Source organism: Vombatus ursinus, unplaced genomic scaffold (assembly GCF_900497805.2).
Source record: "Vombatus ursinus unplaced genomic scaffold, bare-nosed wombat genome assembly UNPS02014861.1, whole genome shotgun sequence".
In the NCBI taxonomy this organism is placed as follows: Eukaryota; Metazoa; Chordata; class Mammalia; order Diprotodontia; family Vombatidae; genus Vombatus; species Vombatus ursinus.
Window position 1 is genome coordinate 7,915,823 of NW_020954639.1, and position 22,050 is coordinate 7,937,872.

Here is a 22,050-nt window from a genome sequence, read left to right on the forward strand (position 1 = left end):
GTTGGTCATTATAATTATACAGCTTTCAGGGTTGTGGTTTTTTTTTTTTTGTTCTTTCCAGTTACATGTGTGTGTATAGTGTATGTATATATGTATGCAAGAATGTATACATGTATGTATGTATATTTATTTTTGCTATCTTTCCTTTGTATCAGTTCATGCAAATCTGCCCATGCTTCTCTGTATTCTTGACATTCATTGTTTGACAGTACAGTAACATCCCAGTATATGCATGTACCACAATGCCTTTAGCCATTCTTGATGAATGCAAATCAACTTTTTTAAAAAAATAAAATTTTATTTATTTTTTCCATCTCCTACTTCTCCAAGTCCCAACCACCATCCCTTATAATAGAAAATAAAAAACAAGGAAAGTTTTCAGCGAAACAAGCCAGCATTGAAAACATCATCATATTCAGGGTTTTCTAGTTGTAAACCCCATCTCTACAAAGAAAGGGGCAAGAAGCTTTCTCATATCTGGGGCAAAGCTCGGTTATTAAAATTTCACACCATTCTGTTTTGATTAGTTTATTGCTGTTCTTTCTGTTATAATTAACAGTTATAATTATTGTGCGTATTATCTTCCTGGTTTGTTACTTCCCTTTGCATCTGTTCATATATTCCCACACTTATTTGTGTTCTTCATATTGATACTGGTAGTGGTGCTGATGATGATGCTTCCTTTTTATATAATGTAGAGAATGGGACTTTCAGGATGTTGGTGGCTGAGATAGGCTAAGTAGTTTAAGATTACTTTCTTTTTACTTGAGTCATATCACCCTTTGTTTCTGTGAATGAAATCCTAGATTTAGAACTGGGAGATATCTCAGATATCAACTAGTCCAACCTTATTTTACAGATGAACTCAGAGAGATTAAATGATGGGTCAAGGTCACAAATATAGCAACACAGCAAGGATTTGCACCTAGGTCTTTGAAATCTAGATCGTCATCTCTCCAGATCATCATCCTTCCAGAGCTTCAATGTTAATGGAATTCTATTGTTTGATTCTTATTAATAATGATTTCTCTACAGATATCATAAAAATAAAGTTGGCTACCATTCTCAGTGATCTATAAATTCCATTTTCCTTTCACTCACATTATATAAGATGGACTTCTCTTTGGATATTAGTGGGTAGAGGAGAGCCATATTGTGGGAGTACCTGAGGTTACCTGAGGCAGGGCTCATCGCAGCCACCTGGGCCAGTTAAGGCTGAAGCTGTGTATTGGAAAGTTGGAGTAGAGGGATATTAGCTGTCCATGGTCTAACAATAAAAAGGCTCCTGCCGACCTTTCCAGTTTGGTTCTTAAGAGTTGGGATTCCGTCATACCCTGGCATGCTGAATTTCAGCTTTGTAAATCAAGCAGGAACTAATCAATATATCCATCTGCTTAAGATTCCTTCATGATTCTGATAATTTTTTCTCCTTTGGAAAATTCATTTTTGTTAGTGAGTTTGAGGTTGTGGTGGGGGAGGGTAATCAAGCCACTTTGGTAGAAATGTGTTACTTTACTATGTAGTCACTTAGTCCAATGAAACAGTAGCTTTATTTAAATGAGTTTTTAATGAACCATGTCAGCAAGTAAGGCTCATAGAATGATTAAGTATTTAGTGCTGTCTCCATGTCATTAAAGTAAGTTCAGTCATCAGAAAGCTTACAAATTGATTTCATAGTTACTTCTTTCATGTCCAAATGATAATTTGCTGCTACCTCATTAATTTGCTCTTGGATTCTATACAGCTTCGATGATGGCTTTACACTGGTCACTTACAAGAAAACAACACTTGATCATCCTTAGGCTCTAATTAGTTCCCTCCTCCCCTTTTTGAATTAGGTCATCTATTTGTGATTTGCCAATTTCAAAATTGCCTTTCTTTATCTTAGTAGGTAAGCTCCAATTTTTATCTGTATTTTAGCAGCAGCAGCATAATGTATATAGTTGTACCTCAAGAATGGGTGTAGATAGTGCTGCAGCCTTCATGATAGTAAGGAAACCCTCATTATATCTGCTATGGTGTTGACAAGTGGGTCATCTCCCTTCTGGCTATAATCATTTGCATATTTTCATTGTGGTATGGGGTTGACATACTCAGGGCTATTAGCTGAACACAAATCTTAAAGCAGGAATCTAATTAGTCTGAAGGCGCAGCAGTGAAACAGCACGTGTCACCCTGAGGGATATCAGAGTGCAAGTCCAGATATTGAATTTAAACAGGGCAGCCTAGGAGTGTCACAGGTGAATGTCTATCTCTTCAATACCTAACCATAGCATAATGTCAGGTACCTGTGATTAAGAAATACTGCTTTCATATAGGATCCTATTAGCTCTTGTGGGAACAATGACCTCTGACTGAAGGTACACTGTTTTTTTTTTCTGATTGAAAGACGGCACTTGCCTACTTAGTGGGATTTGAGATTTTTGGGAACCCTCATACACATGTCTGTGTGCATGTTGAATATGTATGTATGTATGTACACAATATATCATCCTCATCTACACTCTTGTACCTGAAATTACCAGGAATAAAGATGAATTTGTATGGTTTTCTTTTCCTCTGGACAACTTTAAAAACTGGGGGAGGAGAAAAGGGGTAAGGTGTTAATGAAACCAACATTTCTTTAGCTTAGCATTGTTACTATTTAAAGCAGTCTTCACTTAAATAATTGTAGCAATTCTATGTATTGTTATTTTGTTTTTTTAATTCGCTTTTAAAAACATGATTAATTTTTGCAATTAACAAAAGTTGTTTTTTTTTTCTCTCCTCTAACCATCTTTGGGGAGAACAGGTATATAGTCAAGCAATATCAAGTTCTGCTTTTTCCACATCTTCCTAAAATGTCTCCATTGTACAGAGTCCTTTCTGTCAGAAGATGGGTAGTATGTTTCATTTTCAGTCCTATAGAATCCTGGTTGGTTCTTGTGTTGATTTAGGTTCTTAAGCCTTTCAATCATTCAATCAACCAATATTTATTAAGCATCTACTACTATATGCCTGGGCACTGTGCTAATCCCTGGGGTATCCAACTAAAGGCCAAAAGAGGTCCCTGCCCTCAAAGAGTTCACAATCTACCAGGGGGGAGAAAACAAAGGAGCAGATACAAGATAAATAGGAAGTAATTACCAAAGAGAAGGTACTAGAATGAAGAGTCATTCATAAAGGCTTCCTGTAGAAGCTGGAATTTTACAGGAGACTTAAAGGAAGCCAGGGAAGTCAGTAGGCAAAGGTGAGGAGAGAGAACATTCCAGGCAAATTTCAAAGTTATTTGTCTTTTTTTTTAATTTTTAATTTTTATTATTTATTTTTAGTTTTCAACATTCACTTTCATAAGCTTTTGAGTTTTTAATTTTTTCTGCCTCCCTCCCCAAGATGGCATGCAATCTGATATAGGCTTGACTTACACATTCTTATTAAACATATTTTCATGTTGTCAAGTCATATTGTAAAGAAGAATTAGAACAAATGGGAGTAACCACGAGAATGAAGAAACAAAACCAAACAAAAAAAAAGCGAGCAAATAGTATACTTTGATCTGTGTTCAGACTCCGTAATTCTTTCTCTCAATGCGGACAGCATTTTCCATCATGAGTCTTTTGGAGTTGTCTCAGATCCTTCTATCACTGAGAAGAGCTAAATCTATCAAAGTTAGTCATCACACAATATGGCTGTTACTGTTCTCCTGGTTCTGCTCACTTCACTCAGCATCAGTTCATATAAGTCTTTCCTGTTTGACTTTTTAATGTTATCTTAATTTGTGCAGTGTCCCAAAAGTCTTAGTGCAGATATCACCTTTACTAGCTTAAATCTGTACTTACATTTCTAGGACACACTATATAAATTGTTCTTCTGGTTCTTGGTTCTTTTGGACACTTTATATCACTTAGTTCAGGTCTAACCATATTTTAGAAGTTTTCTCTTGCATGATCCTTTATGGAATAATGATATTTTACTACATTCAGGTACCTAACTTCTGATATTCCTCAACACTTGGGCACATGGTTTCCAAATTTTGCTATTATGAATAGTGTTGCTATGAATACTTTCAATATCTAATTCTTTTCTAATAGCCAATTCCTGGTGTATAAACTCCTTTGATCAAAGAGTATGAACAATATTCTAACTTGCTTATTTCCAAATGGCTTTCCAGAGCACTTAAACTAATTCAGAGATCCATCGATAGTGAATCATCATTCTTGTTTCTCCCGTGTTCCCACCAATATAGAATTTTTAAAAACTTTTTTTGATCATCAAGTAATTTTATGAGGATGAGGTCATAGCTCTGGATTTTTAAAATGTGCATTTCTTTCATTATTCTGATTATTTTCAGTTTGAGTTTAGTTTTTTACATGATTATATATGGTTTGTTCTTTTTTTTCCTTTTGTAAGTAGTTCCTATTTTTAGATCATATATCTATTGTGGTATTAATCGTACATACTTTTATCAATTTTTTTCTAGATTTTGAGTCAGTCCTTTCCAAGGAACGAGTCTGAAATTATTTTTCTCAGATCACACCTTCATTTATTTTATTCATGAAAAAGCTCTTGATTTTTATAAAATTGAAGAAGTCCATTTTGATTTGAATAACATTCTCTGTGGTGGGTTTGGAAATCATCTATCCATAGCTGCTTTTCCATCTCCTGAGTGGCAGTTTGCTTTAGTGTCTAGAGAGCTGGCCTTGGGGATCAGAAAGACCAAGTTTAAGTCCTGCCCCTGAAACATACTGAATGACTATTGTCACATTACTTAATGTCTAGGTGACTAGGCAGCAGATCCCTAAAACTTTCAATTACTGAAGAGACGCTAACCTGGGTAGGTGAAAGTCATCTCCACGATGGGAATTCCCAGTATGGATTAAATCAGAGATTCAATCCCTCCTTCCCCCACAAACTCCCACAATCTATCTGCAATTTATAGTGGTCCATAAAATAAAATGGTAGTTTAAAATTATTTTTGGCTAAACTGGTTCCCAGTTTCCTTAGCAGTTGTCACTGAATAGAATTCTTTCTTGAATACTTTGCAATCATGGATTTGTTGAAAATTAGAATGCTCTATACACTTTTTGAGGGTCTTGAAGATTTAAAAAAAATTTGCTATAATACTGTGCTCTTTCAGATGCATTATCTTATTGTGGAGTCTATTAAGAAAAACATAAGGGAGTCTAGCTGCCTTTCTCTGATACTTGGGCAAGTGCACCAATGAAAATGCTATGACTGGATAAGCATTATGACTTCTCGTTGTTTCTTTCTCCCTCAGACTCTGTCTTCTGTATAAACTATATCTTTATTTTGTCATGTGATTGGTTTGGCATAGCACTATTGACCTTAGAAGATTGAAATATATGGCAAGTATGGAGAATTTCCTATCAAACCTACTGTGGAGTGAATTTAATACCAGCTCTTCCAGCTGGTTTCATTTTCACATTGCAAAGAAAATGAGACAATGGAGTATGATATGCCTTGATTCTAGGCAGGTCATTTTAGGTTAAGAAAGGGGGTGACTGTCAGGAAGAATATTCAGGGTCATGCCCATTTCTTAACATTTTCCCTTATGCTTTGCATTTTCATAATGGCTAAAATTCAGGAATGTGATAATAGGTGAATTTCATGTTTATATTCTAATTTTAACCATTTCTTGCATTGATTTATATAAAAGTTCAGTGGTTTTTTTTTTAATAGAAGGCTATACTGGTCTGTTAGTTAACCTTTGTCTTCACAGTCACTGAACCTGAGGAAATAGATGTAAATTAAGATACTGTCAGGTTCATAAACTGTGAAATCAGCTGCTCAGGGAGGCTGTATAGTCTCAGTCTTTAGTATTCTTCCTGAAGAGTGACACGTTTCTAAGTGCAGAAAGAGAAATGAGAATGAGGACAGGCTATGTGGAGTTGCCATTGGATTGTCTGCTAATTGCCATTTTTCTTTCTGCCTACTTGGAAGAATTATTAGATAATGTTATCAAATATATTTTGTTGGAAAATGGCTCCATCTACCATAGTGGATTTATGGAAAATTCTTATTTAAGAATAATAAGCATTGGTAAACAATGGTGAAATACCCTGTCAAATTATTTGGCCAAATCGATGCTGGAGTCTTTTTTTTTTTCTTGCCCACTATTTACTAGTAGGTCACACCTAGGTTAAATTATAGGTACTTCACTTTCATCTGGGATTTCAGACCAGTCTCTTATTGAGTAAATCAAGAAACAAGAGTGTGAGGTTCCACTGCAGAGGTATCAGCAGCCTAGTGAATTGCCAAGAAATCCTGGGTAGGCTTTTTTTCCTCTGAGGCTTCATCATTACTCCAAATGATCTCTTGGATAAATTGAACGGAAAAAGTCATCATAGTTACTATAAGTCACTTAAAAACATACACAGCCCTGCCCCGACTTGTTCTAAAGGACCTTTTAAACTCACTTGACAAAGAAAATGAAGTACCAAGGAATCCTGATACCAAATTGAGAAGATTCAAAATCTGGAACTATGCCCTGGAACATGTGTGGAAGTGAATGTCTCATTCTTCCCTGCTCTACGAGGGAGAATAAGACAGTTGGAGACAGGGTTGTAATAGAATCATCTGGATTAAAAAAAAAATGATAGAATGATCTTTCTGGATGACATTTATCTGGGTCTCCTATGAGGGGAAGAAAACCACTGGAAGATTAATTTCTTTCCTTTGGTTCCCCACACACCAAACAAGTTCTGCTTATTCCTTTCAGAGAATGTATGCAAGGCTTTTTATTAGTGTCATTTAATGTTGTGTGTATATGTGTGGGCAAGATAGTGACTGGCTCTGGATGTTTGTTTTTCCCCCTGCAAAGGTGGCATTTAGCAGGTACTGCTAAGTGCTAGATATGGTTTTGCCAAAGATTTCAAAATGCTTTCAGGCATTTATTGTTGACAATTATTTGACTTGTTTTCTGCTAAGAGCCTTAAGTTTTATAGAGGTTAAATGACATGTCCAAGAGGTTGACAGAAAATCTATGGCAGAGTTCAGAGGTCTTAGCCAAGTTATTTGCAAGTGGCATGTCACAGGAGTTGTGTTCAGTTCATGGGGATTTTGAATTGCCTGAGGGACAGGACCAAAGACCACCCAGTAACCACTGAAAGAGTAAAATATGTATGGATCTCTTCATTTAGCTGTTTGATAGTCCTGAGAAAGCCCTCTGTCTGAATATGAATTTTAGTCACACAAAAATTGAAGGTGGACATTACCTTCATATTTTGAAAGACATGATAGTGTATGTAATATAAGATATTGCGAAGGGTTTTAAATGTTAAAAAGTGAATAACTTCTTTAGGAACATCTCTTTGGCACAAGTATGAAGGATTGTTTGGAGGGGGGAGAGACTGCAGACTAGAAAACCAGTTAGAGCGTTCCTACAATTTTCTCTGGAGAGGTGGTGAGGAGAGCCTGAACTAAGCAGATGGCTAGGTGAGGAGAGAGAAAGGCACAGACACGAGAGAAGTGGTGGATGTAGAGTTGACAACTGATTAGATGTGGTGGGCGGATGAAGAGTCAGGGATGACTCTAAGATTTAGAATAACATATATAATCAATAAGTCATATTCTTAAAGTCTTTCAATGTTTTTTACATGTGATCTTATGGACATGCATTATTAAACATAAAAATGTAATGTTCAAGCATTGAAATGCATTTGAGAATGATTGTTTCTTTGCTTTAGTTCACCAATGTTAATATTTGTATGTAATCAGATTGGCATGCAACATGAACAATTCTTGTGAAAATGAGTAACCATAATAATAATCCCTAATTAAGTATCTACCATGTTTTTATTATGCTTAATTTTAAATAAAAATATAGGAATTGATAGTGAGTCATTTTCAGATTTTTTTTTCATTTATTTTAAGCAAAAAAATTCTCAGAAATTATTTCTGAAAGAAATTTCACATTTCAATTGGGAGAAAAGACTCTGAAGGCAGACCATTATTGGTAAAATGTCAAGGGGTGACTGTTCTCATAGACATGCCAAAGGTCCTTTCTTGGTATGAGACATCATACTTCAAATTGTTCTGGTTTGAGTTAATATGCCTTCATGTAGTTTTTGCAGATAGAATCTTGTTTTTCTGTGCCTGAGAGTTGGTTAGGATTGCCAAGTGGCAAAATTAACATAAAATAATGGAATCAGTATATTTAGTTCTTCCAGGAGTAGGATAATAAAGATAAATACAGCTATAAATTGCTAACTGGAAGGAAGCAGAGGAATCATCAAATGTACCTTTTTTCTAGAGGCAGCTGATGGTGCAGTGTGTGCTATGTCTAGAATCAGGAAGACTGGACATCAAATCTGGCCTCAGCCACTTTCTAGCTGTGTGACTCTGGATAAGTCACTCAACCTCTGTTTGCCTCGGTTTTCTTAACTGTAAAATGGGGATAATAATAGTAATCACTTCACAGGGTTATTATAAGGATCAAAAATGCTAGAATCTATAAAGCATTTAGCACAGTACCTAGCACAGAGTGGTGCTATATAAATTCTTATTCTCTTCTCCTTCCCTTTTATAGATTGGAAACCAAGATCTGGCAAGGTCAATTATATTCTAAAAGGCAGAGATGGGATTCAAACTTTGTTTCTCTGAACCAATGTTCAGCACTCTTGACTGTACCATGAGGAATCCTTACACCATATAGGAAAAGACACCAGAAATTAGAATTCCACTTTGTATGGTGGCTCTTTCTTTGGATCTAAAAACCTCACTTTCTGCAGAGCATATGTAGGTTTTAGGGTCTAAAATAAACTTTCCACTATATTTTTAATTTATTACGTAGTATTTAGGCCACTATGTAATTAATTAAAAATGTAATGGAAAGTGTATTTGATTACTTACTAGAGTCTTGGGTTCTGATCTAGAGCCTGTTTCTAATTCATTAAGTTAATTCAGGTCTGTGGTGACATCTAAATAACTTATAGGCCCTAGTATTTCTCCCATAATTTGGGTTTGGTGTAGACCTGAAGTTTTTAACCTGGATCAAAGCGTCTATGGATAGACATTAAGGAGTCCATGAACTTAGATGGGAAAAAAATTACATCTCTCTTTTCACAAATCCCTAATTGAAATTGCTCATTTTACATCCTTATATCTCTGTTTTCACTGTCTAACTGAAATTTATCGTTTCCCTTACTTATATAAAACATTATTCTGAGAAGATGTCAATCATCTTTCCTAGACTGCCAATTGAATTTATGGCACAAAAGTAAAGAAATGATGGTAATAACCTTTAGAGGTTCCATTCTGCTATAACATGAGAGGAAGTTATAAACTGGTGGAGTTGTTTTCTCTCTCTGCCCCACCCCCCTACCGCCCCCCACCCCCAGGATGTGGAGTCCGAAGACTTGGGCTTAGCAAACTTCTATTTACTGGAAGCATGACCTAAAATGAATTATGTCATTGTTCTGAACCTGTTGTCCTGTCTTTCACATGGGAATAATGACATTTCTATCTTTCATAGATAGAAATGCCCCTCCATATTTATCATGAAGATCAAATTAATAACTAAAGTCTTCATAAGCATTATTTATTAAATATCAGCTAACACTTTCTGATTCTATATATGGATATTAAAAACAATTTCTTTTTGGTACCGATTCATTTGACTTTATTTAACTGTAGATTTTATTGTTTTGAACAGCTGGTCGCTATATTTGATGAACAAGATCCACATCATGGAGGTGATGGTACCAGCGCCAGTTCCACTGGCACTCAGAGTCCAGAGATTTTTGGCAGTGAGCTTAGCGCCAACAATGTTTCAGCCTTTCAACCCTACCAAGCAGCAAGTGAAATTGAGGTCACGCCTTCCGTTCTTCGTGCAAGTAAGTGAAAGCTCTCGTTGCTCTGCACATTTCATCTTAATTTACAGGGAACCCAACTTTTGTTACCCTTTCATGCTACTGTGAATGGAATTCACAGTCTGTGTTTATCAGAAGCTGATTAAAGAGCAGAGCCTGAATAAATGCCTCTTGCAAGGGAGGTAAATAAGCTTATTTTTCATTTTAATAGTTTGGATAGACTTGACTTTATCCTGATAGGACCTTTTAATTGCATACCCAAATTTAAATTATGATCTTATTGCAGGCAAAATTACAAGTATGGTTATTTACCTTAGTGCCCTATTTGACACGATGTAATGAAATTGAACACAAAGTATGGGTAGTGGGAAAATGCAAAGGAACAAAGTTAATTAGTAAGTAAACCCTATAAACAACTTTTATGGTATAGTTCTTTTGCTGTTTCTCTTGTCAACCAAGGGTCAGATTAACAAGGGAAAAGGAGCAGTTTTGTTTCAAAGATACACCTGGTCTCATCTGTTCAGTTAACTGGAAGAAAGGTCATCAGGGTAAAGAACTGACACTTTGAATTTTGAGATGAATCATGATAACTGGTAATGTTTCTCAGAGTACGTAAGACACCATGGTCAAGTTGACAGAGCATGGCATTAGGGGACAGGGAGAATTGGATTTAAATCTCACCTCAAATATTTACCAACTATGTGATCGTGGGCAAATTGCTTAACCTCTCTGTGCCTCAGTTTCCTTAATTATAAAATGAAGTATTGGATTTGATTGCTTCTAAGATGTTTTCCAACTCTAAATCTATGATCTCATGATATTGTTCATCCAAAAGCACATTGAATACTTTGAAGTTTATAAGTGAGCTGGTTTAAAGACAGTGAGCTGATTTTGAAGTGTTCTACTTTGAAGCACATCAGAATTATAATGCTATGGTTGCTAAATGGGAATCATTGGATCATAGATTTTGAGTCAGAGGGGACCTTAGAGGCCATGAAGTTCAGTACCCTCACTTTGCATCCGTGTTGTTTTATTGGTACCATTAGGTAGCTCTGTGTGAATAGTTTTATTTTCTCTACTTTGTTCTCTGTAAATTAGTCTGTCCCTCCCTCTTTTGTTGATTGGGGATTATTGCACTTTAGTGACTTGGCTGGTACAATGAAGTAATCTTCATAGACATGCAGAAACTGTTTTTCATTTTTATGTCCCTCCAAGGTAGGGGGAAATAAGCAGAAATATGAAAAAAAAAAAACGATGATGTTGGCTTCAACTGTGAACAAACCTGTCACCTCCTTAGAAATTTTCAGCCAAGTGTCATTTCTAGAGGAGCATAGAATTTAGGAGGCACACACTGCATGATGGGATATGTAAGTGATGCCCTGGAGGATCATGTGTAGATGCAAACCAATTAAGTTAACCACTTACTGAAATTGCTTTCTATCATCTGGACAAGAAGCAATCACAAGTGAGACAAAGGCATAGAGTGGAAAAGTGAAAGGCTTATGTAGAAACCAGACCAGAAACTGTACTGTAGGACATGCCAGTTTGATTCTTCTTTGTAAATGTGGTCTACAAATTTGGCCATGTACTTAATTTACTGAGATATCTCATTTTGTAGAGGAGATAACTGGCTCCTTGATAAAATTCTTATCTATTGAAATTTTATTAATCACATTATCATGTGCTGGAAGGAGGTCTGCTTGCTAAAGAATCACTCCTTAATCTGGATTTTTGTATGCAGATGTTATTTGGCCTCAGGTAGAATCTGAATTTGGCCACCTCCTTCTGTGGGAAGGCAATGTATTGCCATAGTCTGAACAGAATTTTCTACAATTTTTGTCCTTCCAACTCCTCCATTTTGAATCTTTCACAGTCCTTTTCATTTCCCCTGCTTTTAGCACAAAAAATACTGCCACTAAACCTTGATTGAACCTTGCTTTTGAAATCCAGGTAGTGGTTTGAGCTTCACCATCCATATTGCCTGCTTCTCAAAGAGATCTGAAAGTTGCAACATAGCTAAAATGGGTTTTTGCAGCTACTCTTGAGAGATGAGAGATTGTGAATCCCACTTTCTTGTTTTGCTTTTATAATCGATATCTTTTGAAGTCTTAACAGTCAATGAACAAATATGTTCGATGCCCACTGTGTACAAGGTGACATTCATGATTTATGTCTTTTTATATTGACTACTTGTGCTCAGTAAGCTCAAAAACTTAACTGGCTTACCTACTTCAGACAAATCTAGAGGGCTTTACCTGAAAAAAAAAACCCAACAAATTTTAAAAACAATTCCACACGTACTGAATGTCTATTATCTTCAGGGACCAAAATAAGGAAGAAAGATCTTTGTCTTTAAGGCACTTAAAATAGAATATGGGACATAAAACATGTGTACGTATAAGACAAAATAGAAACTTAATGAATATATTAGAAAGGTATAAAGTAAATACTGCCATAGTTCCATGGAGGACAAGGTCACTTTTTATTGGGGGAATTTGGAAGCCTTCTCCAAGGAGTATTCATTTGAACTAGATTGTTGGAAGTGGTGACCTTGGCTCTGTCAGATACATTCCAATGAATGTTCAAACTTACTTTATGTAAATCAAAATGGAATAAGTCACAGAGAAATGATACGAGGAAGCATTTAGGAATCTTTTAATTAGACATAATATTTGTAAGCCCAACTCTGCCACAAACTTTGTTGCCTTGGACAAGTTTATCTCACTTCCCTAATTCTTTGGGCCTCAATTTCCACATATGTAAAATGAATGAGTAAGACTACATAACTGCTGGGGTCCTTGTAGCTCAAAATTCTAGGCCTTACTGTTGATACTGAATGTAGCAAAAGCAAAAATAATTCATAATTGACTCTCTTCTTTTTAAAAGTTTTTAAATACATCATAAATATCCAGGCTGTTTTCAAGTTAACTGCCATTTAAAGGTCATAAGAAGAAAAAATACTTAACGTATTCTTGCTATGTGATATAGAGATGCTAGTTAATTTAAATTATGTATATATAATATACAAACACAAATATGTGTGTATATTTATGCATATGTATGTATATCTTAGAGTAAAAATTTTAACAATACTAGAACAATATTCAGTAATGGATATAGAAGTCTATGTGAAATGTGATTATTATCTCCACTCCAGATTTCTTAGTTTTAATATTTCTTTTTCTTAAAAGAAAATTATCCAGGATGCATTTTCTATTTGAAAAAGATCCAAGATCAGTGCCGATATCCATCCTCTTACCATTAACTGGTATTAGACATACCATTTCAAGTATTTGATTTAAATATATATTGGAAATAGAAATAAGATCCCTATTGTATTTCCTTTTAACTTGTGAAGTGGAGCGTGGCATACAAATAGTATTCTCAGTATTTCAAATAATTACCTCCTTACTGCACAAGTTCTATTCAGCATATAAAACCCATCCAGTTTTGTTGTAGATGCAATCTGATTATTACGTGTTGACAAGGTCATATATCTATTAATTGGATTGGAGATGGGATACAAAATTGCTGTAATTATTGTAATTTTCTAGCTAATTGCAGGGTTGGTGGTGAATATTTTACTTCTGTAAAATGAAAAACAGTATTCCATCTGAAGTTGTTTTGTGGAGTTTTAGGCATTTTGTTTTATATCTCTGGTGCTTTTTGCCCACAAAGAGTTCCTCCATTTTTCTGTAATTGACTCTTGGCAATAACTAAGGCCCCTGGGCAAAGGTGGAGGGCTTTGATGGCACTTTGACCTACTTATTTGTTGTGGCTGCCATGTTGGTTCTATTGTTTGTTTGTAAATTATTATACTATTCTTTTTTTCCTAAAAGTTAGGTGGGTCCCACCCATTTGGAAAAGGGATTTCTTTTCCTTTAGCTATATATACCCTGTTCTGAAATTTTTTTAAAAAAAAATTAGTATTCTGGTGCTTTGATCTTGCAATCTCTTCTATGAGATATTAAATTGAGTGAATAATAAGACCACTGACCCTTTTAATAAAAGCTTTGATATAGTTAATGTGCTATAACTTAGTATGGTTATAAGCAATGGAATACTGAAATATATGGAAGCTGTGCCAGCTTCCCATACAGTAGTTAGATTTCATCAGTTGGGTGAACATTTTAAAAACAGACGTACATAGCATGAGATTTTTTTTAGTGGGGGGTGGGAGGAGGAAGATGGGGGTGACTCTGCTTCCAAGGAGAGGTTGGAAGCTATCTGCAGAAGATTGTTAAAGCAGACTGATGTTTATTCCCTGCTGAAATATAAACTGGAGGCGCAGGTGAAAATTGCCAAACCTAATGAGCAATTTGGCAGATAAGACAGGATGTCAAGGCGACAGCAGTTCAGCAGCGGGTGCACTGTCTGTGAACCAACTTGTTTGTTCCACAGAACTGCATTTAAATAACATAAATAAAAGAGCTTTTTAAAAAACTGGTATACAGCATCAGAAAGAAGTCTCTTATTTCTTTAGATTTTTAAACTTTACTTAAACAGTATTGCCATTAAAAAATTTGGTTTTGAAATTCATTTCTAAATAACTTTTGATATTTAGGCAGTGTATATAAATAAAAGAATACATTTCCTTCCAAAGGAATATTAAGTAATAAATGAAGTATTAATACATAGCTTGGTCCCTTGGTTCAGTAGATCACAAAATTTGAACTATAGTTAATAGTCTTTGTGTTAGAACACTAAATTAACACAAAAAGCTTCTAAATGAGAAATAACTTGTTTTTTCAAGCAAGTATGTGAAATACTTTGCACAAGGTTGATTCTTCCCTACTGAAGATATTTAAGTCCTCCCAAATGAGATGCAGGTATTTTTTTTTCTGTTTAAGAAATAAATAAGGCATTATAACTAGGAATATAACCCTCTCTCCAGTCCCCCAATAAGTCTGCTTTCAGTTCTAATGGGATATAATGGTGTGAGTGTCTAAAAATCTTTTCAGTGTTGAGGATCTGAATATATCTAGGTAATAAAAATAATAGTGATTTGCAGTGATATAATGCTTTATATTTACAATATACTTTACAACTTTTGTCTCATTTGATTCTCCTAATAACTAAGAGAGGTAGTATAATTATTTCCCCCATTTTACTTCTGAGTAAAATCATTGTCCCAGAGTGACTTTTCCAAGAAGATACAACTCATGAATGCCTGAGCTGAGCCCCTAACCTGGTCTTCTGACTCTTTGGTGATGTTGGACATTAGTTCTTAGCAGTTATGAGATTAAAACATTGTGTTGCAGGAACAAGGAAGTGTTCTTGATTATTATTAATCACAGCCTGTTAAAAGCAGTAGTACAAAGCATGTATTTACCCATTTCTGTCTTATATTTTTACTTTTCTGAGGCCCCTCTGTGACCATACCAACCTGCAGCATTCTCTTCATCCTTCAAACTGATAAGGCATATTGTTTATATCAGTCACTTGGCATTGATCATCAACACTTCCACGCTGGTAATTACTGTTCTGTGCATACTCTTATTTGATTGTGGACCAGACAACAAGGCCTACATCCTGAATTTGCTGCTCCCCTAGCCTACTTTTGTGTCCATAAGATGTGCTTAAGAAATGTTTGTTGACTGATCAGTTGATGGGGTGGGGGTGATAGAGGTTCTATTGAAATCTCTTTCTTGTGTGTTTTGGAGAGGTGACCTTGGGTTCTCAGAGGTTGAGCCACTGTAGTATATAATCTGGCAGGTCCTACTAAAGTGTGAAGACTGTAAGACTGGAGATTTGACTATCTGGATTTTTCAACCCATCTGGCCAAATTAAAAAAAAGGTTATCATCAAGTTGCTTGTAAGGTGATTAATTTTTCATTTATAGTAACTCAAGGTGACCACCCACTAATTCATAGAGGGGTTCTGATATGCATTAGAGGAGGCAGTACTAATACCATATCAGTGGATCATGGGATCATCAGTTTAACCTTGGATAGGACCTTAGAGACCATCTAATCCAATGCCCTAATTTTACAACTGAATACGAAACTGGGGCCTGGAGAGATAAAGTGATTCAAGGACACATCTGTAATTATGTGGCAGAGTCAGGGCTTAAATTTAGGTCTTTTGACTCCCAATCCAGAGCTATTTTCTACCATGCTATAGGGCTTTCTTCCCCACCCTTGAGGAACAGAAGTTTGAAAGACCCGAGAGAGTTAAAATAAAAATACTGATTTCCAATAAGCAAGAGTAACTTGATATATATATAAGAAATATATTGAATAAAGAAAATAATCATATGAAAATACTTTTGCATTTCAATAAGTAATGATATAGTACTTTGATGGATCACTTTAAAGTGTTCTTTCCAGCTAAAAAGCAGAATTTCTTTTTTTACTCTTTTACGCTCATCTTCTATTCCACCCAAGTGTCCAGATGCTTTTTTCTATCAGCAAGTATCACAGAGGCCCCTGTATTGTGGATTATTTTGTCAGCATGAAAGCCTGGCAGATAAAATTCTTCCTTCTCTTCTTGCTGTACTTGATCAGATCTCTTGTTTACTTCTCTAGAATGTGTTTATTTTTTTCATTTCCTTTAATGTCAGAAATGGCTTTGCACTCCTAGTGTTGTTTACTCCTGTCTGCCTCCTGTACCCAGCTGGAGATTGGCTTCATATCTTGGAATCATCATGTCATTTCCAAATGATGAAGGACTCAAAGGACTACACAAAAGGGAGCAAGATGCTAGCTCCTTGGTCAATGGGAATCTGTTTTTTAAAAAAAAAAACATTCCTCTATTCTTATTCCTGTTTCTTATTTCTTTCTATTCAATTTGAAAAGTGTACTAGGTGACCTCTCCATTTTTAAGCAAAGCCCAACCACAAAATCAACATCCCCTTTTTTAAAATTTCTGTAAATATTAGAATATTATGTTAAATAGAGGATAATAAACAGAGAAAATTAGTATATGTCTAAGAATGTACTTAATGCCTCTTGACTCTAAGTAGTACTTGGAAATACACTTTCTATTTCATTAAAAACTTTTTTTCCCCCTCATATCTACTTGCTTGCTTCCTGGCTTTTTTGTGCCTGTGCTGTTTGGTGTTTGAGTACCCCGGAAAATTAAGAGGCAAATTAAAAGCTGATGGCTCATATCCTCCTGAAAATGGGGATTTTGCTTTCCACCATCCCTTCCCCATTTTTTTTTTTCTGTTTGAGAGCATAGAGTATTGGAAAATCTTAAATCATAGAATTGTTATACTCTTTAAAACTACTGCTCTACGTGGGTTCCCAGCATGGGCTTTGCCTTTCTATTTGTGCCCCTTAAAAGCCATCAAAGAGTTTCTGTGCTCCCTGTTTTCCATCTACTGTGTGGGTTAGGCAATCAGAATCCATGTTCTTTCAGCTCCTGCTTGCCAAGTGAAAGATAAATGCAACAATCATGGTAAATTGTGGCCTGTGCAGTAAATGTGCACCCACCAAATCACTCCAAGTATGCTTTTCATCTCAGTGCAGAAGGTGTGCCCTGCCTATAACGCATATTTTTTACTCTAAAGGTGACATTTGTGGGAGTTATGGACTTAGTGAGATTTGACAGCATTATCTAGCTATGTGTGAGGAAACAAAGAAATCTTAACATTTCTTTTTCCTTTTTAAGTAAAGCCTATACTTGTAGGTGTGAAATTATGGTAAATTTATTATGGAAGTGCCACATCAACCATCTTGTCAATCAAGCACCAGGAAAGGGAGTTTTATGTTATCACTAGACTGCTGGATCTGCCATCACCTTTCATACTAATATCTATGGAGTAACATGGATGGTGGTCGTTCATTTTTCTAAAACCATTGCAAAGCCTTTTATTTTTAAAGAAGCTTTGTGTTAAGAAATTGGAAAGGAATGAATAGGTCAGAGTTTTCAGAGACACAAACATTTCCAAAACTTCTTAATTAATGTTTTAGAACAGGAGTTCTTAGCTCTTTGTGTGTGTGTGATGGACTTCTTTGGCAGACAAGTGAAGCCTTTGGAATATTTTTCAGAATTTATATATACATAAACATATATGTACATATACATGTATATACATACACATAGCCACACATATATTTAATACATAAAACAAAATACTAAGGATTACAAAGGAACCCAATGATATTGAGATGTAATTATCAAACTATTAAAAAAATTTGGGCTTACAAACCCCATGTTAAGAACTGCTATGCACTTTTATCTTCATTAAATTTAAGAAGTAAAGAAAAGTGACAATCAGCATGATGTGATTGCTTGTCTCTTTGGGTATGGATTAGGCATTTACTGCCATGGATAGACTACATTATTTCTATGTGTATAGAATAAACTTTTGAGATTTAATTCTCATTCATTTAAATGGCTTCAAAATGTAAATTCCTCAAGAGTGGTCATTGTTTATATTTGTGTCCTGTGTGCTAGCACAGTGCCTAACTTTCAGTGCTTGTTGATTGATTGATTAGCATGAGGCAGTGGAGCTAGAATTGGAGTCAGAAGGTGGATATGGGCTAGAGCAGAGATGTCAAACATATTCCCCTGTGCACATGGCCCACAACATTCCTGAGTGTAGCTAGAACCAGATGAAAAATGTAATTGGGAAATATTTTATAAAATAAATAAAAAAACAATAAAAGCATATGTAATGTTAATTTGTGGTTCTTTAAATCAATATAAGACTCACAGGGATCCTCATGTGTGATGAAATTGCCTCCATTTCTACTTGTTTGACACTACTGGGTTTGAATTCCAGTCTTCCAGTATTAATTGTGTGACCTTGCACAACTTGCTTATCTTTTCTGAACCTCAGTTTCTCATCTAGAAAATACAGTGGAGGGACAGTTAGGTGGTACAGTGGATAGAGCACTGGCCCTGCAGTCAGGAGGACCTGAGTTCAAATATGGCCTCAGACACGTAACACTTACTAGCTGTGTGACCCTGGGCAAGTCACTTAACCCCATTGCCTAGCCCTCCCATTAAATGCTGCCTAAAAGCTCTTCTTATTTTAAATCCTACTCCTTTAATACACGTAACTACCTACACTCCTTTTTTTTTTTTTTGTGATTTGATTGGGGTTAAGTGATTTGCCAAGGGTTACACAGATGGTAAGTGTCAAGTGTTTGAAGACTAATTTGAACTCAGGTCCTCCTGACTCCTGTATCCACTACACCACCTAGCTGCCTCACCTACCTACATTCTTGAGCAACTCTTCTTCCCCATGACAATCTTTCTAAATCTTGAGAACTATAATCATCTCTTTTCACCCTGCCATGTTTTCTCTTTTCCAGGCTAAGCATTTTCAATTACTTCAATCCATCCTTGTATGGAATGACTCCATTCCAGTCTTTAGACTGGTGATATTCTATCCTCAAGCTTATTTTTCTTTGCCCTAAAATGTGGTGACTAGAAAATGAACACAAGCCTCTATAACTAATCTGATTTTCTTCCTGAGATATTTTGTACGTTGGACGTTTCATAGGTAGTAATCTTTCTGTATTATAGCTTTTTGTATTTATGTCTTAGCTCCTCCTAATAGATCGTAAGGCTTTGAGGACAAGGATGATGCCTTATTCACTTTTATATCCTCAAACCTCTAATAGATTTATATATCACTGTGCTACATATAACTCAAAATTTTAAATCAATTTTATGCCTGTTGCAAATCCTTAATTGAAGAATTACTATTTTAAAATTTGGTGAAAAAATTAGCATTCTCTTTCCTTTATGTAGTAAAGTGAAGGGTTTACATCTATTCTATTGCCTAGTATGCTTTGGGATGTAGAGTGAGGCATCTGACTAATATAAGTATGTGAAGAAGGTTACCTTACATGATAGTTTTATTACTGTTCTTTAATGAGACCCACATATTCCCTAGATTTTCTTTTTCATCTAGTATATCCCTTCAGGTGATTCAAATGAGGTAATACTTGGGATTATAAAATCTCAGGTTGTTTGTAAACTAATTCTGTTTCCTTCTTCTTTGATGTCTGAACAGTGGCTAAAACCATACTTACCCCAAGATTTAGAAGAGATTTTATAATTATTTATCTCCTTAAGATGATTATTTTTTAATGATATCAAAAGTGTGACTCTTCAATAGGAAAAACGTTGTGCAATTTTTGAAAGCTTAGAAAACTTCCTATGAATTTATAGATATTTCTATCAGCCTCATTAAATAAGTAAGTTTGTTTCATTTAATTGGCATTATGAAGTTAGATCAACATCCATTTGTCTCCATAGTGCTGTTCTCATTGTCTGGAATCTAAGCAGACCTACTTTGGATTGATTCTTCAGAAGTATGATCTTTAGACTTATGCTAGACAGCTGTAGGCTCTCTATCATGTGTAAAACATTATAACTTTTGCAAATCTTGCTTTTAATAACAACAACAACAACAACAACAACAATAATAATAGAAGTAATAAAGATCAAACAACTCTGAAATAGGTATCAGCCTCTCTAAATGTTTCTTTATAAAACAAGGGGATTTATCATTTTCCCCTGTCCCCTTCTATTTCGATGTATTTCCAAAGCTATTACTTCATAATCATCTTTGGAAGTGGACAACCATTTTTGTAAAGTAGATCTGTATTAATATGGGGGGTCCTGGCATGTGTTTGCTTTTTGAAGGAGGAAGAACAGGGTGGAGAGAATAACAGATGGTTGCTCATTGAACAGACATTTTTTTGTTAGTTACATTTTTTTTCTTAGTTGTCTTCCAGGTTTTGTTTACTTCTCTCTCCTCCTTCCTACCAATATTCATATCCTTATTATTCTTATTCTCTAATTCTTTCTCCACCTCTTTACCTTCTGTATGGACGTAAATAAAGCAAAACCTTTATTTACATAAAGAAATACTCTCTGATTTTATTTCTTGTGTTGAAAATGATAACCTGGTAAGACTAATAAATTTTACATGTAATTTTATGAGTTCTATTTTTTTCTTTCTTGAGTTATATGAATTTGAATCACCATTGTCTTGGTATAAATACATGCAATCTTGTTATAAATTCATTTGTAATTTATTGCTAAGTGGGATATAGTAAAGCCTTCCACTAGATACAGGCTTTAAATTGAATATCACATTTTTCAAATGCTTATCACAAAACCATTCTCATACAACACTTTTACCCTGTAACAATAATAACTAGTTTTAATTTTAATTCTTTAAGGTTTTCAATATTACTCAGAATATCTTACTTGAATTTCATAATGGTCCTGTGAAATATATACTACAAATATTTTTTGCTGTCATTTACAGATGAGGAAATCAAGGCTTAAAGAGGTTCTGATAATTTGTTGGCAGCAGTGTCAGAGGCAGAATTTGAAATCAGTTCTTTTCTGATTTCTGAATAAATAAAAATATAGAAATACTCTTTGAGAGCAGGAATTGTTTTGCTTTGTGAATTTTTATCATTTGCACATAACATAGTGCCAAGGCATATCTTCTCATTCATTTTATCATTTTCATTCTTTTTCTCAACAAGAAGTAGAACAGTACAAAACGCAATGTTCCTAGATTCTAGGTGGCTATGTTTTCCTACCTATTAGACATTTCTACTTAGACTGTCTCCTCAGACTTAACATGTTGAAAATAAAATATTCTATCTTCCTTCCAAATACTGTTGCTTCTGCTGAATTGCTCATGCCTGTATGTGGTATCATTGACCCAGTCAACTAGGATGAAAATCATAGTACCGTATTGGATTTCCCCTTTTTCTCAGTTTCCATTCCCATTACATTAGTAAGATTTGTTAATTCTTCCTTGATATTTTCTTGCAAGTATCCTTTCCTTTTCATTTATATTACCACTATCCTAGTACAGACTCTTATTACCTCACACTTAGACTATTGAAATTTCCTTTTGCCCAAACACCCTTTATTTCTTCATTTCACCTTTTATGCCATCATCATTCTACTTGTTTAAGATATGGATGTCATCATTCATTCATTCCCTCATTGATCAGAGGATTATCTTGCCCCTAAATTCCCCATGCAGAAACCTTATTCACTCCCTTTTATATGCATGCTAATATTTCAGCTGGACTTTGCATACCAGGTCCTCCACCATCTGGTGCCAACTTATATTTTCTAACTTAAGTCCAGTCCTGCTACTTGAAATGGTGTGATATAATAGAAAGTGGGTTTTGGTCCTGGTCCTTCTTCTTAATCTCTTTCTAACCAAGGACAAATCTCTTAACCTGAATGAATCTCAGTTTCCTATCAGAAATTTTTTTTTCTTTCAAAAACCATTAAATGCTTA

At 35.1% G+C, this 22,050-nt stretch overlaps 1 protein-coding gene across 1 annotated transcript in view; it reads left to right on the forward strand.

Moving 5' to 3' along the window:
- Window positions 1–22,050, forward strand: part of PARD3 (par-3 family cell polarity regulator) — a 659,823-nt gene that overhangs the window by 292,969 nt on the left and 344,804 nt on the right. The window contains exon 3 of the mRNA XM_027841563.1: window positions 9,653–9,833. Coding sequence (XP_027697364.1) covers window positions 9,653–9,833 — 181 coding nt within the window. The remainder of the gene's footprint in view (window positions 1–9,652; window positions 9,834–22,050) is intronic.